We start from the raw sequence: 27729 nt of genomic DNA on the forward strand, positions 1-27729 counted from the left end.
ATCAAGAGTGAGCCTGATATGGCCGTGCAATATGTGACAAAGAGAATGGAAAAGGTAGGCGCCATCTCTGGGCATGGAAACCACTCGGTAAGTGACAGTTCTTTGATCGATGGTGATCACCTCGATAGACATATTAATGGGGTACGGTTGGAATGATAAAGGAAATAGGTACCTGAACAATGTAAAGTAAGTCTAAAATACCTACACAATAACTATAATCGTAATAAACGAACAATAAAACAGTGGAGAAGCTGTGGATTAAATAAAAGGCTGTAGTTATCAACAGGGAGACGTGAATCCGTGGCAAAGCATGGAAGGGAATGTAGAAACCAGAGTGATGGACGGCCTTATATAGGCAGGCAGCCAATATGGGAGGCGTTGGATGGGGACCCAACGCCACCTCACAAGGCGACCGAGCTGCAGGCTATGGACATATATTTGTATGTAAGTAGGATTCAGTTAATTGGGAGCCTTCTACCAAATTTCTTGAAGATGGGCCCATAAGTAGCAAAGACCATTGGAATGTTCAATATGGCGGCCGACAGTGGCGTCATACCACTGAAATAAGTATCACCGTGAAGATGGGGCCATAAATAAAAAGTTCAACATGGCGAATCGACCGTTATGACGTAGAATTTGAAATGAAACCTGCTTAACAGCTGTAGCCAAATTTCAGCCTTCTACCTACACGGAAGTTGGAGAATTAGTGGCGTTGGAAGTTCCGCCATACCACCTAAATAAATACAAAGTCTACCAAATTTCATGAAGATGCGGCCATGAATAAGAAAGTTCAACATGGCGAATGTTGTCAACCGTTATGACCGTTACGTGTAGAATTTCTAAATTAAACCTGCCTAACTTTTGTAAGTAAGCTGTAAGGAATGAGCCTGCCAAATTTCAGCCTTCTACCTACACGGGAAGTTGGAGAATTAGTGATTAGTGAGTCAGTCAGTCCGTCAGTGAGGGCTTTGCCATTTATTAGTATAGATAAAAGCACACTTGTTTAGTCACACTGTACCTTTTGTGAATGTGTTTATTTGATATTTAGACTTTAGTCCTCACACATTATACACTTCATGTCAACATTTTGTCAATTATTACTAAGCTAAACTTTTTTAGGTATGTGTTCATCATTTCCTGCCTCGCTTTTCCTGTCGTCCTACATTTACCCAGATCGTTGTAGACACGGAGCACACATGAAATGTATGTATTCCAGATGATGACATATTTACCCTCTACAACTCCAGACACCTCACACCCTGATAAACACGTTTGAGCTTTGAGAGTCTTCTGTGGTGACTTCAGCTCTGTCGGTATGAGGGTGTGATGGGATAGCAGGCTGCTTGTCGCTTGTGCTGATCGACAATTTTGCAAAGCAAAGACGCTGATGAAGAGCTGTGAGGGAATTTAAGGTGGCCCAGGACTACAACTTTTTTTGTAGGCTTCAGGGATTCTAGTTTTAATGGAAATAGCAAACTCTTATTTACTTCAATGGGGCCCCGCTTTGAACTGCAGCAAATAATGTCAAAAAGCCTATGAAAACTCTCAAATTACTCATGTCTCGTGATGTACATGTCAGGTATCCAGTCATATGTGCACAACATCTCCAAGACATTTGGCTTAAATAGTGTTAAATAAACTACTTCCAGAAGATTCTCTAACGCACAACAGAGGAGTGCATTCAAACTTCTGGCCACCTTGGGAATGATCTGAAGAGCTATTATTCCTCCAGGGTTTGCCACTGGTTCTCAAGCACCAAATGCTGTATGGGATGGGCATAAGGTGATCGTTTTCTGACCAATTCTGACTTGTAACAGCTTAGCTTTGGTGTTTCAGCTTTCTAAATTTCTCCTTTCATGACCTGTTGGTGAACAGGAAAATTGACTGGCTAGGTTGTCCCATTTTTTTCATTAAGTTAGATTTCTTAAACTGGAATCTGAAGTGCTGCATAGCAGACGTAAAGATGGACTTAATGTACTTACAGTTGATTCAGAAAGTCTTCAGATTCGGTCGCTTACTGCACACTTTATTGTGTTGTGCATTTAGTTTTAAAGGAATATATATGGCATTTGTGCACCCATCGCGACAAAGTAAAAACCTGTTTTCAGATAAGTTTGCAAGTTCATTAAAAATCTAAAACTGAAATCTTTCATTTATTGAAATGAATTATTCATTTGAATTGTTATCTTTATGTTGATTGGTTCAAATTAAAATACACTGCTCAAAAAATTAAAGGAGCACTTAATTCATCACAATTTAACACCAAGTCAGTGAAGCTTCAGGGAGTTAGGAAGTCCAGTTAGAAAGCAAAAGAAACTGACAACAGGCGCACAAGAGAAGCAACAGCAAGACGGCCAACAAAATGGGATTTTTTTTTCCCCAAGTGGCGGCCACAGACAGTTGCTCTTTCCTTATCCTTCCTGAATTTTGCTATTGTCCTTGTCACTGTTGTTAGCATGAGACAGTACATGTAGCCCATTCAGATTGCACAGGTAGTCCATCTCCTCCAGGATGGCATATCCATACATGCCATCACAATAAGGTTTGTTGTGTCGCCCAGCACAGTCTCAAGAGCATGGAGGAGATACTAGAGAGAGACCAGGAGATGGACTGTTAATATGAGAAGAGCTGTACGGGGCTGTAGAAGGGCATCAACTCAGCAGAAGGACCAGTAGCTGCTCCTTTGTGTGAGGTGGATTACTGCCAGAGCCCTACAGAATGACTTGCAGTTGGCCACTGATGTGCATCTTTCTGACCAAACTATCAGAAACAGACTCCATGAGGATGGAATGAGAGCCCAATGTCCTCTAGTCGGGATCTGTGTACACTGCCCATCACCATGCAGCTTGCTTGATATTCTCAAGAGAATAGCACAATCGGCAGCCCTGCTATTAGCATCCCATTCTTTTCACAGATGAAAGCAGGCTTATACTGAGCACATGTAACAGACGTGACAGAGTCTGGAGAACGCTGTGTTGAACGTTATGTAGCCTGCTTCATCATTCGGCATGTATGGTTTGGCGGTTGGTTAGTGATTGTCTGGGATGGCATATCCTTGGAGGGTCACACACCCCTCCACATCCTAAGCAATGGTACCCTGACTGCTGTTAGGTACCAGGATAAAATCCTCTGAGCCATTGTCACACTTTAAACTGGTGCAGGAAAATGCCTGGCCTCATGTGGCCAAAGTGTGTATGCAGATCTTGGATGACACAGGCAATGATGCCATTGACTGGCCCAAACTTTCCCCAGACCTGAGTCCAAGTAAGAACCTCTGGGGCATCACCAAATAATGCCACAGACTGTCCAGGAGCTCACTGATGCCCTGACCAAGGTCTGGGAGGAGATCCCCTAGGACACCATCTCATCAGGAGAACATTGTTGGGAGAGCATACAGGTACACGATGGCCATACACACTACTGAGTCGCATTAGGATTTGCCGTGCTGAAAGTCACACCAGTTGGCTCAGCCTGGGATTTCAATTTTTTACTTTGATTTTCAGTGTGATTTTTGAATCCAGCCCTCAATGGGTTGGTGATTTTGGTTTCCATTGATTGTTGTTACATCATTTTGTTCTTAACGAATTACTCAGTATTATTCAGTAAAGATTTTCCACTTGAATATTTCATTCTACAAGCTCCCATTTGTGATTTAAGTGTCCCGTTATTTATTTTTTTTTGAGCAGTGTATAATCACATAGTACACGATGAAAGAAACTGTTCTCTCTGAACTAACCAGTCATGCTCTAGAGCAAAGTACTGTTCACATTGCATGACTTAACTGGTCAGGAGTACATACAAAATGTCCATGTTAAATTTCATATATGACAATGGCTCCAGCCTCTTCTTTATTTTACGCGACAGCCTGCATCTGCTGAGTTGCTTACACAATAATAGTATTGTGGTGACACCTTAGTTTCAGTGCTGCAGAAGTGCCTCTTTTGCTCATTTACTGCTATGTAACAAAACCTTAACAAAGGCCTCTTTTGGTCTTACTAACCTTTACAAAGCATCAGTAAAGTTGTAATTCACCTTTGTGCAGTGTGGAATATTGACATGCTGGGAAGATCAATGGTCGATATGAAGAATTCACAGGTCTTACTCTTGAATATGCAATCTAAAAAAGAAACAGGTCTCAGTTATGCCACCTCTGACCATTCCAAAGTGAAGTTATTTTAATAAGCCATATTGCAAAAATGAATAAAAACTTAATTGATGCTTTGTAGGTGTTATTAAGACTGGAAGAGGTGTTTGTTACTGTCTTATTACATGATCACAAAAAAACTTGAAAGCCCCACTGAATGTGGAGAAGAGAGCCTTCAGGTCAGGAGATAAGGATAAAATCAAGCGGATGCAGTCAGAACTGAAGATGCAGCTCTGTGATGCCCACTACAGAGGCAGACTTGAGCACATATTATCAGATCTTCAACAGTTTTGACTCATTCTTGTCAGTCGAACTGTCCCTCAGCACTGCTAGCAGTTGTGTGTTAGCTGAGGAGGTTCCAGAATCCCAACTGCCATCTATATCCTGCGCAACTTTCTCCTACAATGACCTCACACCTCTGGTCTCCAGCCCCCCTCTACTTCCTGGACTTTGTGTCTCAGCTGATCGAGTGAGGACAGAGCTGGGAAAACTCTGCAAAAACAAGGCTTCATGGTCAGATGAAATCAGCCCCAGGGTGCTGAAAACACGTGCTAGACAACTCTGTGGGGTTCTTCAACATATTTTATTCCTTTCCCTGAATTTGCAGAAGGCATTCCTACTGTGGAAAACATCATATGTAGTTTCAGTGCCAAAGAAAGGACATTCCAGTGATCCCCAGGACTTCCGACCAGATGCTATTACTTCATAAACCATGAAAACCCTCTACAGAGCCTACTCCCGCTTGGGCAAAGCCAGTCAAGATCATATTCTTTAACTTTGCCAGTAGTTTTAACTTCATTCTTCCTCTTCAACCGGGGGGAAAGCTCAAGGCTCTGCGTCTTGAGGCTCCCATAATCTCCTGTATAATAGACTACCTGATCAACTACTAGCAATTTGTAAGGCTGAGGGACTGTGTGTCAGAAATGGCGGTGTGTAACCCTGGAGCACCTCGGGGAACTATCCTGTCTCCCTTCGTGTTTACCTTCTGTACATCAAACTTCCAGCACAACACCAGCGCTCGCCATCTACAGAAAATGTCTGATGACTCCTCCATCATAAGCTGCATTAATTAATAATGGAGCTCTGTCAGAGTACAGGAAAGCTGCGGAGAACTTTGTATTTTGGTCAAGGGAGAATAGCCTGCAACTCAACATCAGCAAGACAAAAGAGCTGGTGGTGGACTTCTGACATGCCATAGAGCTTCTGAAATCAGTCACCATTCAGGAGGAGGATGTGGAAGTGGTGCATAGTAACGGGTATCTGGGGGTTCACATAAACAATAAAATGGACTGGTCTGACAACACATTTGGAGAAGACTGGACTTCCTGAAGAGATCTCATCTTTTAATGTGTGCAGCAAGCGGCTGGAAATGTTCTGTCAGTCCATAGTAGCCCGTGTGGTGTTCTGTGCTGCAGTCTCCTTGGGGAAGCAACTTGAGAACTGGCAATGTAAGGTTTCACTGAGGACATTTCACTCAGTGCTGTGTCCAGCTCCACCCAGTGCCTGAGAACGCATGGACTTGTGCTGAAATGAGTTGTGTCCGTCAGTGCTGTGTAAAGTAGTTAAGACGTAAACAGCAAATGGCTGTTGTGCAGGTTCAGGTAAGCGTAATAAGCAAACACAAGATTCAAGTTATACAGCCACTTTGGGGTTATTTTTTATGGCATTTCTTTGGCCTATAATCACTACTTCAGAAATTTGGTTAATGATATTTGTATCATTTATTATAGAGAGATATTTAGGATTAAAGAAATATTTGGAGCATTGTCCAGATGATTTATCTGATTTCTTTGTTCTTTCTTTCAGCATGAACAGGTTAAGCTCTCTGCCCAGAGGATTTGGGTCCTTGCCTGCACTGGAGGTCCTGGACTTGACTTACAACAACCTTAATGAAGCTTCACTTCCTGGAAACTTCTTCTACCTCAGTAGGCAACTCTGTTTTTAAATCATTCCTAGATTACTAACCATACGTTACGCAGTGTGGCTGTGTGGTATAGCTCCAGTCATTTCACACTGAAGAGACCTACTTGATGTCTGTTGTTCATTACCTTGTTTATTCTAAGAAGAACCTGTCAGGTGAATCCTGCATCTTCACACTATGAAGTATACTTTGTCAAATAAGTAAATGTGTCAAGGCTCAGAACTTACAAGTCATCATTAAAGAAAACAACATTGTGTTGTTGTCACACCTGTTCTGCCCTTGTATAGACGTGTGTAAAAGAAAGTTCACCCTCCTTTAATAAAATCACAGGATTTAACAGGGTCTAAATCACTATTGTGTTGTCATCATTATCTTCTATAAACAGCAAAATCTAACCTCAGCTGACAAATAAAACATAACAGATTTCAATATGTAACTTACTTTTTGGATAAAAAATAACATTCAGAAACCATTTGGGGAAAAATACGTTCACCCATCCAACTTCTACAATAATTTAAGTATTTAGCGCCAATCAAATGCACAAGATTAGTTAATTACCGAGAAGTGTCACTACCCCTATAGAAGCAAAACTGTGGGAAGTTTGATTTTGTGGAACACAGCGTTCGCATCATGCCAAGAAGAAAAGACAGCCATGACATCAGAGAAGCAACTGTTGCCGCCTATCAATCTAAGAAGGCTTAAAAGGCCATTTCCAAATAATTTGAAATTCACCATTCTGCAGTGAGATATTTTTGAAATGGAGAGTTTTGAAGGCAGTTGCCAATCTTCCAGGAATTGATGTCCCAGCAAATTAAGCCCAAGGTCAGACCATATAATGCTTTGAGAAATCAAGATAAAACTAAGAACTATGTCTTGTGACCTTCAGACCTTGGTAAACACGTTAAATGTTCTTGTTTAAGACAGTGAAATTAGAAAAGGACTGAAAATGAAAGGGTGGCAAGTCAAAAGCCCCTTTGCCCAAAGAGAATATAGCAGCATAGCTTAGGTTTACTAATTTGCACCTGAACACAAGGCAGCAATTCTGGAACTCATCAGGCCTTTAGACTGATGAGACCTAGAGGTGGAGATACTTGGCCTTCATATGAGGTGCCATGTTTGGTGAAAACTGAACACAGTGTGTGACGGCCGACCCCTTACCCAGACTGGCCACTACACTACCAAGACTTATTCCTTGGATCACCTGAGGTTTCTTGCTCTAATAACAAGCCGTACTCCTTACAAGTTCTCTTACTATTATCGACACGACGAAATAACCAGTAAACAATAACAGATATGTAAAATCAAACATGGATATATTGTAAATTGAAAAGACAGACAAATATTCAATTTTCTATCTATCTATCTATCTATCTATCTATCTATCATCTCTCTATATATATCTATATCTATAGATATAGATATAGATATATATATATATATATATAGATATATATATATATATAGATATATATATATATATATATATATATATATATATATATATATAGATATATGTGCACGCAAAACACTACTATCCCAAAAACACCAGTGACTAATTACTATAAAAGAACACGAATATACAAATATTTACATTGACCCTCCTTTGCCCCTAAACAATAAACAAAAACACGTAACACAAATACAAACACGGATTAGATAAACGTAGCAACTGAAAAGGTGATTAATCCAAAATAAAGTCTGGCACTACTGCTACTGGCTCTAGTGTATTGTGCTCCTTCCCAAAAATGAAACGACCTCACCGTGAAAAGTCCTGGCAGTGGCTGGGATGAATCTGAACCCCTGGGTTTCTTGCTCTGGCTGTGGTGATGTTGAGTTGGTGGTTGAAAATGTAAGCAGTGGAATAAAGCAATCATCGGCAGTAATGAGTTTGATAATAATCCGGTAAAAAGTCTCCTTTCTCCTCTCGCCTGTCACCTCCTTCTTTCGCCTTCGCTCCTCTTTTTGAAATATAGAATGTCCCGGTGAGTTAATAGGTGATTTCTGTCTCGGGGCTGCGGTCTCTCTCCATCATCTTTCCCCTCTGCACTTATGGGGACAACATTTACTGACGTACATATAACGGACAGTAAACGGGACGATGAAAGCAAAATGTACTCAGCACAAATGTAGAACAACCTATTATTATGTAATCCCGCTACAAGTGTATCCCCACAAACACCTCATACCAGGGTTAAAATTTGGGATTGCTTTGTAGCCACAATACCTTGGAAACTTGCAGTCATTAAGACAACACTTTATACCAAAATATTGTTGAGGCAAATGTGAGGCCATCTGAGGCCATCTGTTCGACTGCTTAAGCCAAAATGAAATTGGATCAGGACAGTGACCCCCAAGTGCACCAGCAAAGCAACATCCGAATGGCTAAAAAAGAAAAAAGGTGAAAGTCAAAGTCTAGATCTCAATACCAGTGGGATTCTGTGGTAGGATCTTAAAAACATCAGTGAACTGAAGAAAAGAAAAGAAAAGTAGGCTGAAATTTTTCTGAAACGATTTGAGGAAACGCTTGCTTCAAACTATTGTGGCTAAAGGGTTTTTTTTTTACATGCTACTAAGTTATGGGGTGCACTTATTTTTTCCCCACTGTTTGCTTATGTTTTGGAAAAAATAACATATTGAAATCCATTCCATACCATATCATTTCTAAACCGGCTTAATCCTGAGCAGGGTCATTGGGAAGCTGAAGCCCAGCGGGCACACGGCAGAAACATTCCCTGGACATGGTGCCAGGCCTTCACAGCATATTGTAGTCTATTAGGGTTTATTTGTCTGTTAGCGGAAGTCTGTGATGACAACACAGTTGTGACTTAGACCCTGCTTAATATAATCACAGATATGAAGGGCAGTGCCCTCTTTTTTACTCCTGAGTGTGTGTGTTGATAGGTGTGTGTGTTGATAGTTTTCCTCAAACCACCTGTTTATTCTGCAAGGGGTGCCATGTCATCCACATCTTTCACTGTTACACAGTTGTTAATTTAAGTCATTCTTAACCCAATTTGTGATAAGTCAAAACCCTTCTTGAACTAGTAACTTTGTAAAGCAGTGGTTCTTAACCTGGAATGTCCACATCCCCAGTGGGTGTGAGGTGGCATTTCAGGTGCTTCAACAAAGAGGAAGGCTACGTTGTGATGTGCCAAATTTGAGTGAGGTGCGTTACCCAACTTTATTGTGGTGCAACTGGTGTCTTTCAGTGTCCTGTCGTTTGTAGGTCATATATTGGTTAGTATTCCTGTTTTATGAGACGAAAATATTTGAGCATGGCAATTGTCAATTGTGAATGAGCCGTGAAAATACCTGCTCTCATGGGTTTCTTGCTGCGGGAAGAGCATTCGTAAAGGCAAATAACTAAGAGAATGGAATTTGGAACCTTACAATGCTCCTTAGAGAAGGTCAAGGTCTAGAATCGATTTCTGTCCAAGCCCTGATCATAAAACATCACCGATTTCAAGGTTTAATTGACACTTTTGCCCGGGAGTCAAGGGACACCTGCTGCTTAAATTCAGATTCCGTCCTTCTCTCCTGCTGTCGGTCTTAGCGGTAGCGTAGCCATTTTAACTGAATAACGCATCTGTTTTTGAACTGAAGCACAGGGCACAAAGCTTGTTGATTGTGTTTTATTGCTTAGTGGTGTGCCAGCAGGTTGATCGCCGACCGCGTGTCATTTTCTTGCGGTGGGTCGTGGAATACCACAACCCCCATATCGTCAGTCCAGTGTTTAAGCTTCACGGAGGGAACATTTACAAAATTGGCGTTTATAAAGGTAAATTGCTCAATATATTGCGACGTGTGACTCCCTGTCTTGCACCCTAAAACACGAGACTGAGTCTCAGTACTTTAGCAAAACCAGCTTTATTCTGCTTGAAACAGCAGCAGCGCGGTTATTTATTGTAGCGGGATCTTCCACTCTCCTGTACACAGACACAGCAATCAGGCGGGGTCGTGGCCAAGTAATACTGTCCCCTGCATTTATAATGTTGCCTGCATCACCCATCGATGACAGGTGCTAATAGTGTGACTGTGGTCGAATGTAGTTTTGCTTTCACAGCGAGCCGCTGCTGCTGGGAGCCTGCAGTTGCCCCAGAAACGGAGAAGCTGTCTTCCACAGATATGGCAATCATGCTTTGGGACACTGTTCGCCGTGTCGTCCTGTTAGTCCCAAAAGAGTTTAGAAACTTTACAGTATATTTGCATTTTCTAGGTTCTGAGGTTAAAAGTTGTTCGTCCCATAGTACTGTAGGTGGTTCAAAAATTTATAAATTTGAGTTATCTTCAAATATGACATTACTGTTGTAAGGGTACAAACAGAAATCATACATTTTCTAAGGGTGTGGGCCATCAAAAATGTTGGGAGCCCCTGGTGTAAAGTAACCCTCTTACCAGACTGTAGCTCTGTTTCAACATTTCTAGACAACCACACTCTTCTACTCATTTTCTTTACTTTTGTTTTCATCAATATGACTGTAGTTTTGTGAAATGTAGAAATTATTAATTCTGCAAATTCAGACTATAAAATGAGAGAATAATATCGCCTGCATGAGGACAAGCCTATGGGAAAATCAATCAATGTTTTTAAAATTGCATGAAGAATTTTGAGTTGCATGCATAAGTAGATTCTTTGGTTTACAAGTTCCTCAGTGCAGAGTTCTGTCTTCTAGTGTGCTGTGGTATGATCTTCTCTTTTCGAGATTGTTGCCTTTTCATTGCTAGATATAACTTATAAAATGCCCAACAGCTCTGCCGATGTGACAAGTACAAGTTATTAAAATCTTATCAACCTGCATTAAATTTTTATGTTTGAAACTTCACCATGTCAGCACCTGGTAATTTAGGTTGAATGTGTCATTTATATTATGAACTGTTAGTGTTTAAATGAACTCCTATGGCTTCATTTTTTCCCCCCAATACAGTATACACATGGAAGTTGAAAATTGAGATTGTTTTGAATGAATAGAAATGTTCCTGTTTGGAAATGCTTCCAGGACGCATGTCTCACACTGGGCTAAATTTGTAAATCAAGCAATTATTTGGTCCCCACATCAGTTAAGTCGTTTACTGTAGACTGATGATTTGTTCACAGAATAAAAGGTTGCCACCAACACAACTTAATTAGGTAGCTGCAGACATTGACGTGACATGTACGTTTGGTCCCCCTTAGCTGTCATTTCTATTTTCAGGTCTCACAGTAATAGCGCATAATTGCGTCAAAGACTTAAAATATCTGTAAATTACTGTGCATATCTCTCTTAATGCTTTCTTTGAGAACTGGCCAAGTGAGGTGAACAATGGGAAGCGTTCTGTTGTGTGTTTAAACCACCTGCTGAAGAAAACGGGTGCTGCACTTAACTGTAACACCTATGTCTCTATTCAGTATTTAAGCTGTGCGTACATTCAGCTGTTGACACGGGTTCTGGGATGTGCCGTATTTGATATTGAGAGGACGCCAGGAAAACAGCAACATCTTCATGAGTTTACCATTTCACATGATATTCTTTTTAGCCTAATCACTTCTCAAAAGCAGCTGTAATTGATTATGCTATTCCATCCAAAAGCCTTAAAGATACAGCGTTTGATTCATCCTCTGAGGAGAAACAAGAGCACACCAGAGTACAATGAGGAAAAGAACCTGAATCTTGACATTGTTTTGAATCTGTATGCTTTGTCATCATCTTCTTCTTCCTTTGGCTTCTTCATTTAGGGGTCGCCTCAATGGATAACTCTGGCTCTGGCCTGTGCTTGAACCAGCATGCGTCACCGTCACTTCTGATTTCCTATCCAATGTCAGGCTACGTCTGTTAAAACCCCCCACCTGAACTGTTTGGCTCCTTCCAGAGGATAATGTGGATGCTTGAATCTAGAACCTTAAGTTGAATTTAGATAGATAGATACTTTATTAATCCCAAGGGGAAATTCCCATACTCCAGCAGCAGCATACTGATAAAAACAATATTAAATTAAAGAGTGATAACAATGCAGGTATAACAGACAATGACTTTGTATAATGTTAACGTTTACCCCCCCGGGTAGAATTGAAGAGTCGCATAGTGTGGGGTCTGTCAGTGGAGCAGGACGGTGACAGCAGTCTGTCTCTGAAGCTGCTCCTCTGTCTGGAGATGATCCTGTTCAGTGGATTCTCCATGATTGACAGGAGCCTGCTCAGCGCCCGTCGCTCTGCCACGGATGTCAAACTGTCCAGCTCCGTGCCTACAATAGAGCCTGCCTTCCTCACCAGTTTGTCCAGGCGTGAGGCGTCCTTCTTCTTTATGCTGCCTTGGGCTTTGTCTGTTGGCATATCTTCTTCAGTAACGTTGATTTTTTTTCTTTTGAGTTTTCATTAACATTTTTTCTCTTTTAATTCACTCCCACTCCTTACTTACTGGTGTGTACGGCTGCTGCAGCCCAAACATTAACACTTGTGTTATGGCCAACTGTTACGCTCCATGCTGTGTGCGTCAACCTAACCTAACCTGACATGACTGTAACTCTTGTCTTGACTGTAACTACCAGCCCACGACGCTATTCTCAGTATTGTTATCTTTTTGTGTTTTCGGTCAAAATGTGGATGGAACGAGTTCTATCAACTTTCTATCTACCATGTCTTATTTTTCCATTGAGGAAGTTATTTTCGTGATAATTATCTTTATTGTTTTATCGCCCAGTCCTAATTTTCAACCTTTGCTGACTCGGCAGAGACAAAGGAAAAAATGGTACAATGCCTGCCGTGGCCACTGTTACCAGGCATTCTTCAATGTCTTAAGCTGACAAACAAATCTGAATAGCTGGATTTAGAGGTTCAGGTAACAAAAAGAACAACTTCCTTCTTTGATGTCCTTATGCAAGAAGGCAAAGAAAGGTCTCAGTCATTTCTCAATAGACCACCAGAGTAGTGGACAGATAATGCAACCTTCAAGAAATTTTGTGAAATGCTGGCACACATGATGATAGCGAACAACACAGCTGAAGAGGAATGAGTCTCATTGAAAAATATAATGGCCTGCTGACAAAGAACGAGGAACAGAAGCAGTTTAATCTTCCAACTGGTGGCAAACTTCTCAAGAATATTCCAGCTTTGTCAAAGACGGTACTGATGTTGTAGACCTACAAGTGTGAAACGGTCGCTACTGTTCAGTTTGGGTGACATTAAAACTGACACATGGAGTGACTGCTAAATGCTGATCATTTTCATTTGGATTTTTTGTATTTGTTGTATATTTGATAGCCTCATGGAGAACTTGAATCTAATCTTTTTTTTTGGACGAACCAACTGGACACACTCATGAGCCCATCATATGGCCCTGTAATGACTCATAGTGTTGAGATTCTGGCAAGAAATCATTGAGCGGTATTTATATTTGTTTTACTTCCATGCAAATGGAAGTTTGGTGACGGGTTCATTAATTCACTATTAATTTAAGTTCAGATTCTAAATCTACAATGTTCAAAAAGTTGAGAAAAGTCCAATTTATTTAGCATGTTGTTTGTATGTCTTTTGAATATCAAATTTAATTTGGACCAGTGAATGCCCATACAGAAGTATCCTTCTATATAAAAGCGGTCAGGATTGTCCTTCCGTCCCGTGAGTGCTACGCAGGTGTGGAGTTTCACACACGCCCTGTCCATTTTGCAATGCATGATGGGATTTGTAGTTTCGTTTTCCAGGTAAAGATGATTTTCTACTCGCAGACTGTGCGATATCTTCTTCTTCTTTCTTACTATATAAAAGCGGTCAGGATTGTCCTTCTGTCCCGTGAGTGGAAAGCATAGCATTATTCCGCTTATCACAGACTTACTACTTGCAGTTTGCGGTACGAAGCGACATGATGTGAGCAGAGTTCTGGTGCTCCCATCGTTCCCTTCCTTTTGTGTGCGATGCGCTGGAAAAATAGACAAAATTATGTCTCTGGAAATAATTAATGTTGATGGAGTACAAATGCCTCACCGCGTAGTAAATATCAGGGGGGTTCAAAAGGTCGACCTCAATATAGAAAAAAAGTTTAAATTTCATCACAAAAATAACAGAAACTACGACTATTAAAGTACTACCGCTCAAATGCAATATAACCAAATTAATGAGTTTGTATAAAATATCAAATTGATCTACATATTGAATTGCCTTAAGAAGTGGTCAACTTAAAAGTCGGTCGCCTTAAAAGGCGGGTCAGCCTAGTAATGCATAAATGTAGCAACAAGAAATACAAATTTGAATCTTAAAAATAGAAGAGAAGCTCGTCTGTCTGATGTCTCATGTTTTAAATACTAAAACAGAATAGAAAAAGGAAGAAAGGGTCGAGACTGTGGCTGAACTCACCAGAGCTGTTAAGCATTCGCACAGTGCTGGCTCCATCAGGCAGCATGGGGGCTGTGAACCTCACAAACTGAAAAGCTCCTCGTCTGTCTCATGTTTTACATACCGTAACAGAATGCGAAAAAAGATATAAATGTACAAAACTGCTGCTGAACTCGCCTCATCTGTTAACCCTTCATACAGCTCCATCTTTATCAGGTAGCATGCTATTAGCTGTCTGGAGAATGGACAAACACGACACGACTGGAAGGTCAGCACCCAAGCTGGTAAATGTGACCTGGGCTGCAATATTCAGACATGCAGTTTGACATGTTGCAGTGACAAGATCAGCGACTGCAATCAGTCAATCTGACATACCTTACGACAAAGAAATTAGGATGTGAGCATCAGTAGGCTTTGCGCCCTAGGAATCAAGTTACCCAAACTATTCTATAACACTTCAGCAATTATTTACCACTCTGATGCTGATTTTTCTGATCATAAAATATTACAATAGCAATTGACGAGAAGAGTTCATAATTAATTACAGAGTTCTGGTATTTGAGGGTTCTTCTGGAGGGCCTCTTTCTCTTGCATGATTTGGCTCAAAAAACAAATCAGCACATCGACATCTCATAACAGGCCTAAGTTTTGAGTATTTTTCCATCCAGCCGTTTTAGCTCTAGACGGTCCTCAAGGAACCTGTGACGCACAGACAGATACACACCCATCACCGAGATATTAATGTTTTCGGTTTCAGGGGATCCTAAAATGTCGAGGTCCATCAAAAACCAGAGATTGAAATTTTTGACGAATCTCAATTTTTTTCGTTCCTTCTCCATAGACGATAGGTTATGGTGGGGGAGGGCACAAGGCAAAAAGTCACGTAATGTGACATAGGCTTAAGTTAAGCTGCTTGGGACTACCTCATCAGAAGAATGTGTGCTTATATTGCCCTTCCTGCAAAGAAAAGCAGAGATGTCCGTCTGGTTCAGAAAAATGCAAAACATCAGCTGGGACACGTATTTGGGATGCTGGGAAAAACCAGCAGTGGGTTCTTAGTGTCCAGTTGCTGATCTAGATGCTTGCCCGTGACTGAGCTTTTTGCAAAAAATGCATCTTGTTACATATGGTGACGTGTATACAAAAGCACAAACTGATTGAAAACAATGACAAAATATGGACCGTACAATAGGGATGGCCAGATCGATACTTCAATACTCAAACTGTACTCATTTGGTATTGTGCACCATTAAAAAATATTTTTTATGTACGAAACGGTTGCATGGTTCTTGCAGAGGCCCAGAATGTACTAAGACAGTTTCCTGATGCAAGAATTCCATGGACCCACACCCCTTTGATGCAAGAATTCCATGGACCCACACCCCTTACACAAGCGCAGACTGTACGACAACAGCAGACCAAAACATACCATTATATGCGGCCACTTTTTACAGATGGTAAAGAATACGGCCGCATAATGGCAAAGTTTATGAGAAGCAGGAGCAGTACGGTGGTAAAACAAGCAGCCTGTTTAAACATTTAAAAGGCACACATGCTGACCCAGAGAAAGACATTTGTAAAACATCAAAGAGATGAAGCACCGTGATTTAGCAATGATCAGCGTCAGATAAGGGACATTGCAGGAGATGTTATCCAGGTTACTCTACTGCTGGCGGGGTTAGGTAGACGGGGGTTTACCTAAGACTGTTTCAGTCGCGTTTAATACTTACTATACCATATATACCGAGGTACCACTGTATATATTAAAATGTACTAAGCAGTTATATGGGAATAGTGTATTTTTTTTTTTTTAACAATATTTTCATCTTGATTTTCATTCTACTTTTCTAGGTGTTCTAATTGTTTAATTAATCCATTTTTTACTAATTAGTGGGTCTGATGCTAAAGTAGTTGCAGCCTTTGAGTATTCCGTGTTGTTTGCCAGCATGTCTGTTCTGCTCATTTTTAATTGTCATTAATAAGACACAATGAAGGGGAAAACTGCACAGAGAAAGGGCAAAATAGAATGAAATCAACAAAAGAGAGTTTAAGCATTTACAGCAAATAGCAAAAGCACAAATATTTCTAAATGTCTATAAATGTAAAAATCATGCTGCTGTGCTTTTCTTAATGTAGAATAAAAGAAAAGTAATAGCATCTAATGAAAGTGTTGTCACTGATTAGGAATCTGGTTGGAACAAAAACCTGAAGACACAGGGAAGTCTCCAGGACTGAGGTTGGGAAACACTGTTCTAAGGGGATCAGTTGAAGTACTTTTGTAAAGTGGTTGCCTGTTTTACAAGTATTAAACAATTAATCAAATCTTTATGAAAACATAAAAGTTCATATTATCTTTATTCCGTTTGTATGTTCATTCTGGGCGGCATGGTGGTGAAGTGGTGCTACTGCTGCTTCACAATAAGGACACAAAGGTTTGCGACCTGGATCCTCCCTGCGTGGAGCTTTCATTTTCTCCCTGTGTCTGTGTAGGTGATCTGCCCATCCTCAAACAACACACACACACACACCAAAGATATTCAGTTTAGGTGAATTAGCAAACGTAAATTAGCCATAGTGTGTGTGTCTGGTGTGTTTGCCCTGCAATGGATAGATGCCCGGTCCTGGTTTTGCTCTCACCTCGTGCCCTATGGCAGCTGGAATAGGCTGTGGCACCCTCCCCCGGCCGTGGTCTCGGATAAGCAGGTTAGGAAATGACATGACATGTTCATTCTATTAATATATATCTCTCTATTATTAAAAAAAAGAAATCTTGGAAGGAGACGATACTGGATTTTCTCTGAGACATTTTAACGTCCCGTTAGACAAGGCAGTGAGACAAAATGACAGCTGCTGTACAGGCTTTTAAATGATCGACGCGCAGTGCGACAAGCAGAACACGCAGCAAGCCAGCAGCTGATCCGACCGCATCTCCTTAACGTGCCTTCAGCCCCTCTCATCCCTTCACAACGCGAGTGGTTTTGCAATAAATTTGTTATGGTGACCTTGAGGCTGTGCCGTGATATTACAGACATTAATATTAGCCATTCTAAAACACTATCACAATTTGAAAACAAATTCCTATGCTGTTTAAAAAAATACTTTGTATCGATATCAGAAATACTGACACACAACATACTTGTATCAGTATTGGTTTTAAAAATAGTGGCATCGCCCATCTCTACTGCCCAATGCCTCATTGTTAGTGATGCCTGCTTTATATTAATCCATGCCAAAGCAAGGACACTGGAGTTGAAAAGAAGAACGTTGGGTTTATGTGCTCATTTGTATCCGCAGAGTTGTCAGTACTTATTTATTATGTTTGTTTTATTTTTCTTGTATTTCTTTATTCCCATATACACTGATCAGCCACAACATTAACAGCACTGGTAGGTGATGTGAATCACATTGATCATCTCGTAACATTGATGTCTTTCAAGGGGTGGCATACATTAGACAGCAAGTGAACAGTCAGTTCTTGAAGATTCTGATGTATTAGAAACAGAAAAATGGGCCAACTTTGAGGATCTGAAGGACTTTGACAGAGACCAAATTATGCTGGCTACACGACTGGGTCAGAACATCTCCAAGATGGCAGGTCTTGTGCAGTGGTGCATGCCTACCAAAAATGGTCTAAGGAAAGACAACCGGTGAACCAATGACAGTGTCATAGAGTCATGGACACCTGAGGTTCATTGATGCATGTGGAGAGCGAAGGCTGATCCCACTGAACAGCCACTGTGACACAAAATTCTGAAAGGTGCAATGCTGGCTGTAGGAACAAGATGTTGGAACATGCAATGCATCACAGCTTGCTGTGTAGCCACAGACTGGTCAGAGTGCCAATGCTAAACCCATCCATTGTCGAAATGCCTGCAATAGGACCATGGAGCAAGAAGAAAGTGGTCTGGTCTAATGAATCATGTTTTTTTGTTGATCATGTGGATGGCCAAGTGAGTGTTCATCATTTACCGGGAGAAGAGATGGCAGTACCATGGGAAGACGGCAGTGTGATACTCTGGGCAACATTCTGCTGGGAAACCTTGGGACTTGGCATTGTCTGACACCTGCCACCTACCTAAAGATTTCTCCTGGCCATGTAACCCCTTCATGGCAACGGCATTCCCTGATGGCACTGGCCTGTTTCAGTAGGGTAATATCACCTGCCACACTACAAACATTTTTCAGGAATGGTTTAAGGAACATGACAAAGAGTTCAAGGTGTTGACTTGGCCTCCAATTTTCCCAGGCGTCAGTCCAATCGAGAATCAGTGGGATGTACTGGAAAAACAAGTCCAATCCATGGAGACCCCATCTCGCAACTAACAGGACTTAAAAGGATGTGCTGCTAACATCTTGGTGCCAGATACCAAAGGACACCTTTCAGTGGTCTTGTGGCGCCCATGCTTCGACGGGTTATGAAGGGGACCTACATAACATTAGGCAGGTAGTTTTTGCCCGATGAATACGTTTTAAAATGTAAGTTTGTTAATGGCCGTAGAGACGTGTGCAGATTAATGGGAGCCAATGACTTGTATCCCGGCTCCAGCTTTGGAGCTTCTCTGCCAGAGTACATCGTATTTTATTTTTCTAGCTCCCTGTGGCATTCCGGTCTTTCACAGAGAACCACGATATGTGAATTGCTGCTACCTTTAAAGATTAAGGAGCCACTTAAAGAAAACTAGAGGGCTGAAACATTTGTTGAGATGCCAGAGTCTGCCAGCTCTGTGCTAAAAGGAGATTTGCTGGGACACATTTTAGCTTATAGCGTCTACGGTAAATGCTTCCATATGAACGTTTGTAATAATGGTACATTTTTATGAAGCATCATTTCTATGCTGAAAGCCCTTAAACTCTCGGCATTTTTAAAAAAGAAAGTAAACACTGCAGAGTTCAGGGAAGCCTTACTGGTCAGAGACGAATGTGGGCAAAATAAATGCAGTTTGTGAAGGAAAAGACCGTTTATTAGATAACATCACAGATGAAGTCAGTTAAAAGATGGACTAAAAAAGGGAAACAGCAATTCTGCTTGTAAAAATGCATGTCAAGCAGCACATTGGAGAAAGAATATTTAGTGTATGTTTAAGTCGGGAATCGGGTGAATATACAGCTTGTCCCTTTTAAGCAGACATGTGCAATCGCATTGGAAAGAGTAGCCAACCCCACATGAATCACAAAGCGCTAAAGCGTTTGTGCTTTCTATATCTGGACCTTCTACTTAGAATTCTCAACAATCCAGAATGGGGAGAGTATAGTAGAGATTTAAGACTGGCACTTCTATTGTTTTACATTTAGCTCACAGCAAATTTATCACGTTCAAATAAAAAATGTATTTGCTGATAATGTGGCATTTTACTACAGGTGTTCACTGCAAACATTATTAGGAAATATTAAATAATTACAAGTCAATGGTTTATATAGCACCTTTCATAATGAGCAATGCTATATACACTACCGGTGAAAAGTTTTAGCACACCTCAGTTTTTATGGAAATGCGTGCAGTTTAATGTCTTAATGTTTCATGAATAATGGCAGATAAAAAAACAAGTTAAGGAATCATTTAAGTGTACAAAATTGTATTCAAATTTTTGGTTCATCAAAGTAGTCACTTTTTCCTGATATAGTAGCCCTTGTTATTTAGAATGCCAGCCCCTCAATGCAAGTTACCAACTCTGCCTCCACCAAAAGAACCCCAGACCGTCACACTTCCTCCTCCATGTTTGACTGTGTGAGTCACACACTCGCGAACCATCCGTTTACCAACTTGACGGCGCGCATAAGCACCCGAAGAGTTCAAATTTGGATTCATCGATCCGTAAGTCTTTCTTCCATTCTCCAGTAGTCCACATGCCAGAATTCCAAGACCCTGTTTTGTCCTTTCACGAATGGCTTTCTTTTTGCCACTCGTGCTGTCAGCCCTGCAGCACAGAGTCTCCTCTTCACAGTAGAAACTAGATACTGTCCAAGTAGCACCTCAGAGGGTGGAGTACACAGCCTGTTCCAGCTCTGCTTTTAAGACAAGCCGAGGGTTTTAAAGTAATCAACAGGTGTTGGGACCCCTGTGCAAATTGTTTGCTTCAACTTATAAGTTTTCATTTATTTGAGCTGTTGCAGAACATTTGTAGGTTGTAACCTATTAGTTGTTCCCCGAATAAGCCCCATTTGTAAATTTGTGAAATTTCCTTTTTTTCAGTTTTTGCTAACCTAAGCTTTGAATTTAAACCTCTGGCAGTGTACTGCTTACCTTTTCACCGTTGTAGGCGGAGTGGTGGCTCTGAGGCTAAGGATCTGCGCTGTTATCCTGAAGGTTGCCGGTTCGAATCCCCGTCACTGCCAAAAGAGATCCTCCTCTGCTGGGCCCTGAACCTTCAATTGCTCCAGGGCACACTGTACAATGGCTGACCCTGCGCTTTGACCCCAAGGGGTATGCGAAAACTAACAAATTCTTAATACAAGAAATTGTATAAGGTGAAATAAAGAACAAAAAAAAAATTAGGTCATTCATTGCATTTCATTTGATTTGAAGAAAATTGAAAAAAAACGGAGGTGTTCATTAACATTTGACCAGTCGCGTTAAGTTTTAATGTTCCATTGAAGTACTTTTAACAGCCATTTACTTAAATCTTTGGCTATGATAAAAGTGTTTGACTCTCAAGTTTGTGTGCAAAAATCTAATATTGTACTCCTTTTCTTTATTTCAATTATGATACAGAAGAGATACGCCGTTAGCAAGAATGTGGCTTTCCTGACTCTCCGGTCCAAATCCAAGACTGGTCATTACGTGTTGTTTTTGTGAGGTTTGTCTGAGTATACGAGTTTCCTGCCACATTCTGTGGACACCCATGTTAGGCTAATAAGATACGAGTCTGAATTGGACTTTTATTAGTAAGTGTAAATTGTAATGCTGAACAGAGTTGATCTCCACATTGAGTGCATTTATGTGTGCTTTAATAACTCAGTTAATCACAGGAACCTGCTTTCTAAAATGACATGTAAAGTGTTACTCCTGTTAGAGAATCCAGGTTATTGGTCTCTGAGAAACTTCGCTATGTGGCTCTGTAGACCCTTAACCAGATTACATTTAAGGATTTTGTAGTATGCATGTGTACATTGCGCTCTGCTCTCTTACGCGTGTGTTTCAGCTTAGCACATGCTTTCACATGCATGCGTCCTCAAGATAAATTTCTTAAGGCAAATGCATGAGCCATTGTAATTCTTTTTTCTCCCAGCTGAAATAATCTGTGTCATGATTTCAGAAATTGCAAAATTTATGTCGATGACCTGAAATATACGGTGTAAAGCATTAAAAGTAATGTGTGTTTAGTAGTCTGATTACTTTTTAAAGTAACAAGTAACTCAGTGCAATACTAATTTAACTGACATAAAAATACCTGAGTTGTTGTTATCAGAGTAGAACTGGGTTTAGTGCAAGAAGCAGACGTATCGGGTCCATTGCAGGGCTCAGTCACTCACACACACAAGCAAACAGGAGCGTGCTGCCAGTCACAGACACATATCATGAAAGTGTCAGTTTAGTTTTAATCAAGTTCTTTGCTCTAGGAATGTTGAAAGAGTGTGATCAGGTGACGCAGCAGCCATTGTTCATACCGAGAATCATTGGAGGCTCAGCTCGAGGATGTAAAAAGAGGATGAATGTTATTTAGATCACAGCGCATGAAGGATTAATTATGTATTTATAGCAACATAAAAAAATGATCACACGCCTCATGCTTATTTTCAGGTTCACAGTCGTTGATGATGACACTTAACTTTAAAATTGAACTTTTGGCACAGTTTTAATGACATTTGATTGTTTTGACAAAGGAGAACTCCAGAAGCGTTCTGGTTGCTGTCAAGGGTGCTTTTTAACTGGTTTATTTATTTATTTTAACCAGTTTATTTACCTTATTCCATTTTCATGTGTGCATGCAGATAGCTAGATAGAGCAATAGATAACAACAGCAACAACAACATTTATTTCGAGAGCACGTTTTCATACAAATGATTGAATGATTGAGCTCAAAGTGCTTTATAAGATGAAGAAAGAAAAGTCTATATATATATATATATATATATGTGTGTGTGTGTGTGTGTGAATACACTCACCTAAAGGATTATTAGGAACACCATACTAATACGGTGTTTGACCTTCAGAACTGCCTTAATTCTACGTGGCATTGATTCAACAAGGTGCTGAAAGCATTCTTTAGAAATGTTGGCCCATATTGATAGGATAGCATCTTGCAGTTGATGGAGATTTGTGGGATGCACATCCAAGGCACGAAGCTCCCGTTCCACCACATCCCAAAGATGCTCTATTGGGTTGAGATCTGGTGACTGTGGGGGCCATTTTAGTACAGTGAACTCATTGTCATGTTCAAGAAACCAATTTGAAATGATTCGAGCTTTGTGACATGGTGCATTATCCTGCTGGAAGTAGCCATCAGAGGATGGGTACATGGTGGTCATGAAGGGATGGACATGGTCAGAAACAATGCTCAGGTAGCCCGTGGCATTTAAACGATGCCCAATTGGCACTAAGGGGCCTAAAGTGTGCCAAGAAAACATCCCCCACACCATTACACCACCACCACCACCAGCCTGCACAGTGGTAACAAGGCATGATGGATCCATGTTCTCATTCTGTTTACGCCAAATTCTGACTCTACCATTTGAATGTCTCAACAGAAATCGAGACTCATCAGACCAGGCAACATTTTTCCAGTCTTCAACTGTCCAATTTTGGTGAGCTCGTGCAAATTGTAGCCTCTTTTTCCTATTTGTAGTGGAGATGAGTGGTACCCGGTGGGGTCTTCTGCTGTTGTAGCCCATCCGCCTCAAGGTTGTGCGTGTTGTGGCTTCACAAATGCTTTGCTGCATACCTCGGTTGTAACGAGTGGTTATTTCAGTCAAAGTTGCTCTTCTATCAGCTTGAATCAGTCGGCCCATTCTCCTCTGACCTCTAGCATCAACAAGGCATTTTCGGCCACAGGACTGCCGCATACTGGATGTTTTTCCCTTTTCACACCATTCTTTGTAAACCCTAGAAATGGTTGTGCGTGAAAATCCCAGTAACTGAGCAGATTGTGAAATACTCAGACCGCCCGTCTGGCACCAACAACCATGCCACGCTCCAAATTGCTTAAATCACCTTTCTTTCCCATTCTGACATTCAGTTTGGAGTTCAGGAGATTGTCTTGACCAGGACCACACCCTAAATGCATTGAAGCAACTGCCATGTGATTGGTTGATTAGATAATTGCATTGATGAGAGATTGAACAGGTGTACCTAATAATCCTTTAGGTAATTGTATATATAAAAGATTAGGCAATACTAAGTAACAAAGAATAAAGCAAGGTCCGATGGCCAGGAGGACAGAAAAATAAAAAAAATCTGCAGGGGTTCCAAGGCCACAAGACCACCGAGCCCCCACTGAGCATTCTACCTAACATCAATAATCTCAAGCAGTCCTCATGGTTTTCAGGCTTCATGTGGAAGAATTAGACGGTGATGGTCATGTGGACTTCTGGCCTTCAACCCATCAATGTAAGGACATGCACGGTGCCCTGATCAGGTGGTGGTGGCGCAGATCAACACCACAGAACAACAGAAAAAGTAGGGGTCAGTGTGGAGTGCGGAGCCTTGATAAAAATGACAATTAAATGCATATACAGAATTTCAGGGTTACACTAAAATGAAGCTATGAGAAAGCCATGTTAAAGTAATGAGCTTTCAGCAGCGTTTTAAAGTGCTCAACTGTATTAGCCTGGCAAATTTCTATCAGTGAACTGGTATTCCAGATTTGAGGTGCATAACAGCAGAAGGCCGCCCGCCCGCCTCACCACTTCTTTTAAGTTTACCTCTTGGAATTCTAAGCAGACACTCATTTGAAGATCCAAGGCTCCGATTTGGAGTGTAAGGTGACAGGCGTTCAGAGATATTGGATGGAGCAGATTATTGAAAGCTTTGTATATTAAAGTCAATTCTTAATGGCACCGGTAACCAGTGTAGTGACGCTCAGACTGGTGTGATGTGCTCAGCTTTTCTTTTCCTAGTTGAGATTCTTGCAGCTCCAATCTGCACTCGTAATCGATTGATGTCTTTTTTCGGTGGTCCTGAGAGGAGTGCATCACAATAATCTAGTTGACTACAAACAAAAGTGTCAACTCATTTCTCAGCATTTTACAAAGTTTTACGGCATCTAACTTTTGCTATGTTTCTTAAATGAAAAAATCTGATTAATATGTGAATTTAAATTCAGGTCAGAGTCAATAGTTACCCCTAAATTCTTTACCTCTGTCTTGACTTTTAAGCCTCATTGATCAAGTTTGTTTCTAATACCCTCATTATGTCCATATTTATATCCAATCACTAAGATTCCTCGAGATGGAGATGCTTTATTTGTCCCCAAGGGTAAACACGCTTATTGTCAATGGTGTGGCTGCCATAGGCTAGGACTCCCTAAAACCCTGCAGAAGAGCAAGTTGGTTCAACAAATGAGCTTGTAAATACAGTATGTACTTTACAGTTTTTATAATTGAGCTTTCTGGGGTTTATACCTTTAAGTTTGACATTGTGCACATAGTGTTGTGTTTGGTGCACATTCATGTGAACACTGCAGATTTATACATCAAGAAATGCTTTTTAGTTAAATTAATTAGTTCATTTAAACAACTGTGTTAATTATACTAAGACTCCAGGATGATGATGTCCTGCTAATGCTGTAATTGTTACCATACTGTATTAGCTTAAGTGCTCACAGCCTCCCTCTCATTTCTACTCATACTGATGTTACTCTGTGGTTTATGCTGACAGATTAACTGTAAAATAACCAAATTATGAAAAACTGTGTCTACAGGAAAAGTACTCTTGCAGTTTGAACGCACCCAGAAACATTCACGTTCCTGATAGAAATTGTTACCTTTTTATCAAGATACCTTTAAATTGACAACTGTGACGTTGCTTGTGCTGTGAATGGTTCTTACTGCTTTTATTTTTCACATCTGACTGCAAAGCCTTATTTTTAGCAGCCATTCATTCTGTACTGTTTCCTGTTGGTCAACTCCTCTAGCTTATCCTTAATTTGCCATTTTAAATTAGAATTGGTTATTAGAGAAGCCTTTGAAATTCCGTTTGCACCTTGTACTGGATGGACTGGTGTCCCACATGGGATGGACTTTGTTCCCTTACCTGGCCAGCAGGCCCAGAGAAATGTGACACCGCGGGAGACGGACTCCCGTATGCTGAACATTCCCCCATACATTGGATGGCAGAATCCCTTTTTGGCAAACCCCAGTTTGGACACTTGCATGGCAGCGTGGTGGGTGTGCACTGTTGCTTTACGTGTGGGCCACCATGGGTAGCTATTGGGAATTGACCGCCTGTGACCAGAAGATTCTGCCTGACCCAGAATTGCTTCCTGGAGACAATGGAATACCCACCTGAAGTACTCCTGGGTCAGGATTAAAAGAGAGCCCTCCAGCAAGTCAGGAAAAGAGCTGAACGACACTCGCCTAGGACGACCAGAGAAGAAAGAAGAGAAAGAATTGCATTGCAGTGGTGTGTTGGGCTGAACTAAATGTGAAGAAGCTTGTTAAAGGTACTTTGCTAAATAAAAATACTTGTTTTGAACCCTGGACTGGTCTCTGAGGAGCAGTGACTGAGGTCTGGGACTTGGCGGTGCTCCCTAGTGTCCAAAACAAGTGAAACTTTTTATTCTGGTCACTTGGGTTGCAAGGTACTGACATTCATAAAGTTCAGTTCCGAGTTCATAAAATGGCCAAAATGAAACATGTCAGTCTTTACTTACAGGTCCTCACTTTCAGTCGGCGTCTTCATTAAACACACAACAAAGGCTGACATGGGCAGAAACACAGACAGGGGACAGAAGATGACTGGGAAAAGCGTATTATGGCCATCTTTTCACTGTTGGAGACAACACGGGTATTTGGTGTGTATTTAAGGAAGAAACCAACTGAGGACTCCTCTTATCCTTCTTTTTCTGTCCTGGTTAGATCCTCTTCTCATCCTCATCCTCATCCTCTTCTCTCAAGATAGTTATAAACATCTTTGTATGAAATCTTCAATTTCTTGGCAGTCTGTCTCTTGGACAGAAATGACAAAGAAAGGAATAGACCAACATGTTTCTGAAGACGCTGTTTCACTTTGGCCATTTTTTGACCCCAGAACTGAACTTTGGCAATGCTGAGACCTGGCAACTCAAAGAAAAACAATTCACTTGCTCTAAGAGAAATAACAAGTGTCGGTGATGCTAATGCAAGCACAAAGGTTTTCTCTAATAACCAGTTAGCAATTAAAATGACTGATTAAATGTGAGCTAAGGGAGCTGACCACTAGCACACTGATGGAATTGCTTTTGAAAATGGGGCTTTGCAGTGCTATATGAACAATACGTTCAACATCAGTCGTCTCAAGCAGTAATAGCCATTAGCAAGGCTAGCAGTGTCTTAGCTATATTTTAAAATCAATCTAATGGTAACTTGATGAAAAAAGGTATCAATTTCTATCAGAAACGTGACAATTTCTAGGGGTGTCTAAACTTTTGACTGGCAGTGTAAATCCAGATCCCTTCACTTTCTGCACGCTTTATCATGTTGTAGATTTAATTTTAATAAAAGGTGACTATACAAGAAGCAATCTGAATACATTAAATGTAATGTAATTTGACCAGTTGGCTCATTGAGAGAATCTGTTCAGTGCTTATGTGCTATTTACACAAAGTCAGTCGGTGTCAAACGTGGTCCTGTGGACCCCCTGTGGCTGCAGTTTTTTGGTCCAACCAACTTTTCTTTTCATTTGACCTCCTAGCCTTACTAAGCAGCTTAGGATTTCCCGGTTTCTGTGTTTTGGAGATCAGTGAAAAAACAGGTGCATCTCAATAAATTAGAATATCTTTGAAAAGGTATTTCAGTGGCGGCGGCACGGTGGCGCAGTGGGTAGCACTGCTGCCTCGCAGTTAGGAGACCCGTCTGGGTTTGCTTCCCGGGTCCTCCCTGCGTGGAGTTTGCATGTTCTCCCCGTGTCTGCGTGGGTTTCCTCCCACAGTCCAAAGACATGCACGTCAGGTGCATTGGCGATCCTAAATTGTCCCTAGTGTGTGCTTTGTGTGTGTGTGTGTGTGTGCACCCTTCAGTGGGCTGGTGCCCTGCCCAGGGTTTGTTTCCTGCCTTGTGCCCTGTGCTGGCTGGTATTGGCTCGATCAGATCCCCGTGACCCTGTAATTAGGTTGGAGGATGGATGGATGGACTTAAAACTGTATCAAAAATATCAGTGTTTCTGAATGTCTTACAAATGTACAAATCACATCGAGGTGCTGTTCTGAATGCAAATTAAGTGATGGTGGA

General features: G+C 41.0%; 1 protein-coding gene across 2 annotated transcripts in view; it reads left to right on the plus strand.

Moving 5' to 3' along the window:
* rsu1 (Ras suppressor protein 1) overlaps positions 1 to 27729 on the plus strand; it is a 328064-nt gene that overhangs the window by 152992 nt on the left and 147343 nt on the right. For both annotated transcript variants that reach the window (XM_039754275.1, XM_039754276.1), the window contains exon 5: positions 5951 to 6069. In XM_039754275.1, the coding sequence (XP_039610209.1) occupies positions 5951 to 6069 (119 nt within the window). The remainder of the gene's footprint in view (positions 1 to 5950; positions 6070 to 27729) is intronic.

This window comes from Polypterus senegalus, chromosome 5 (assembly GCF_016835505.1).
Source record: "Polypterus senegalus isolate Bchr_013 chromosome 5, ASM1683550v1, whole genome shotgun sequence".
Classification (NCBI taxonomy): domain Eukaryota; kingdom Metazoa; phylum Chordata; class Cladistia; order Polypteriformes; family Polypteridae; genus Polypterus; species Polypterus senegalus.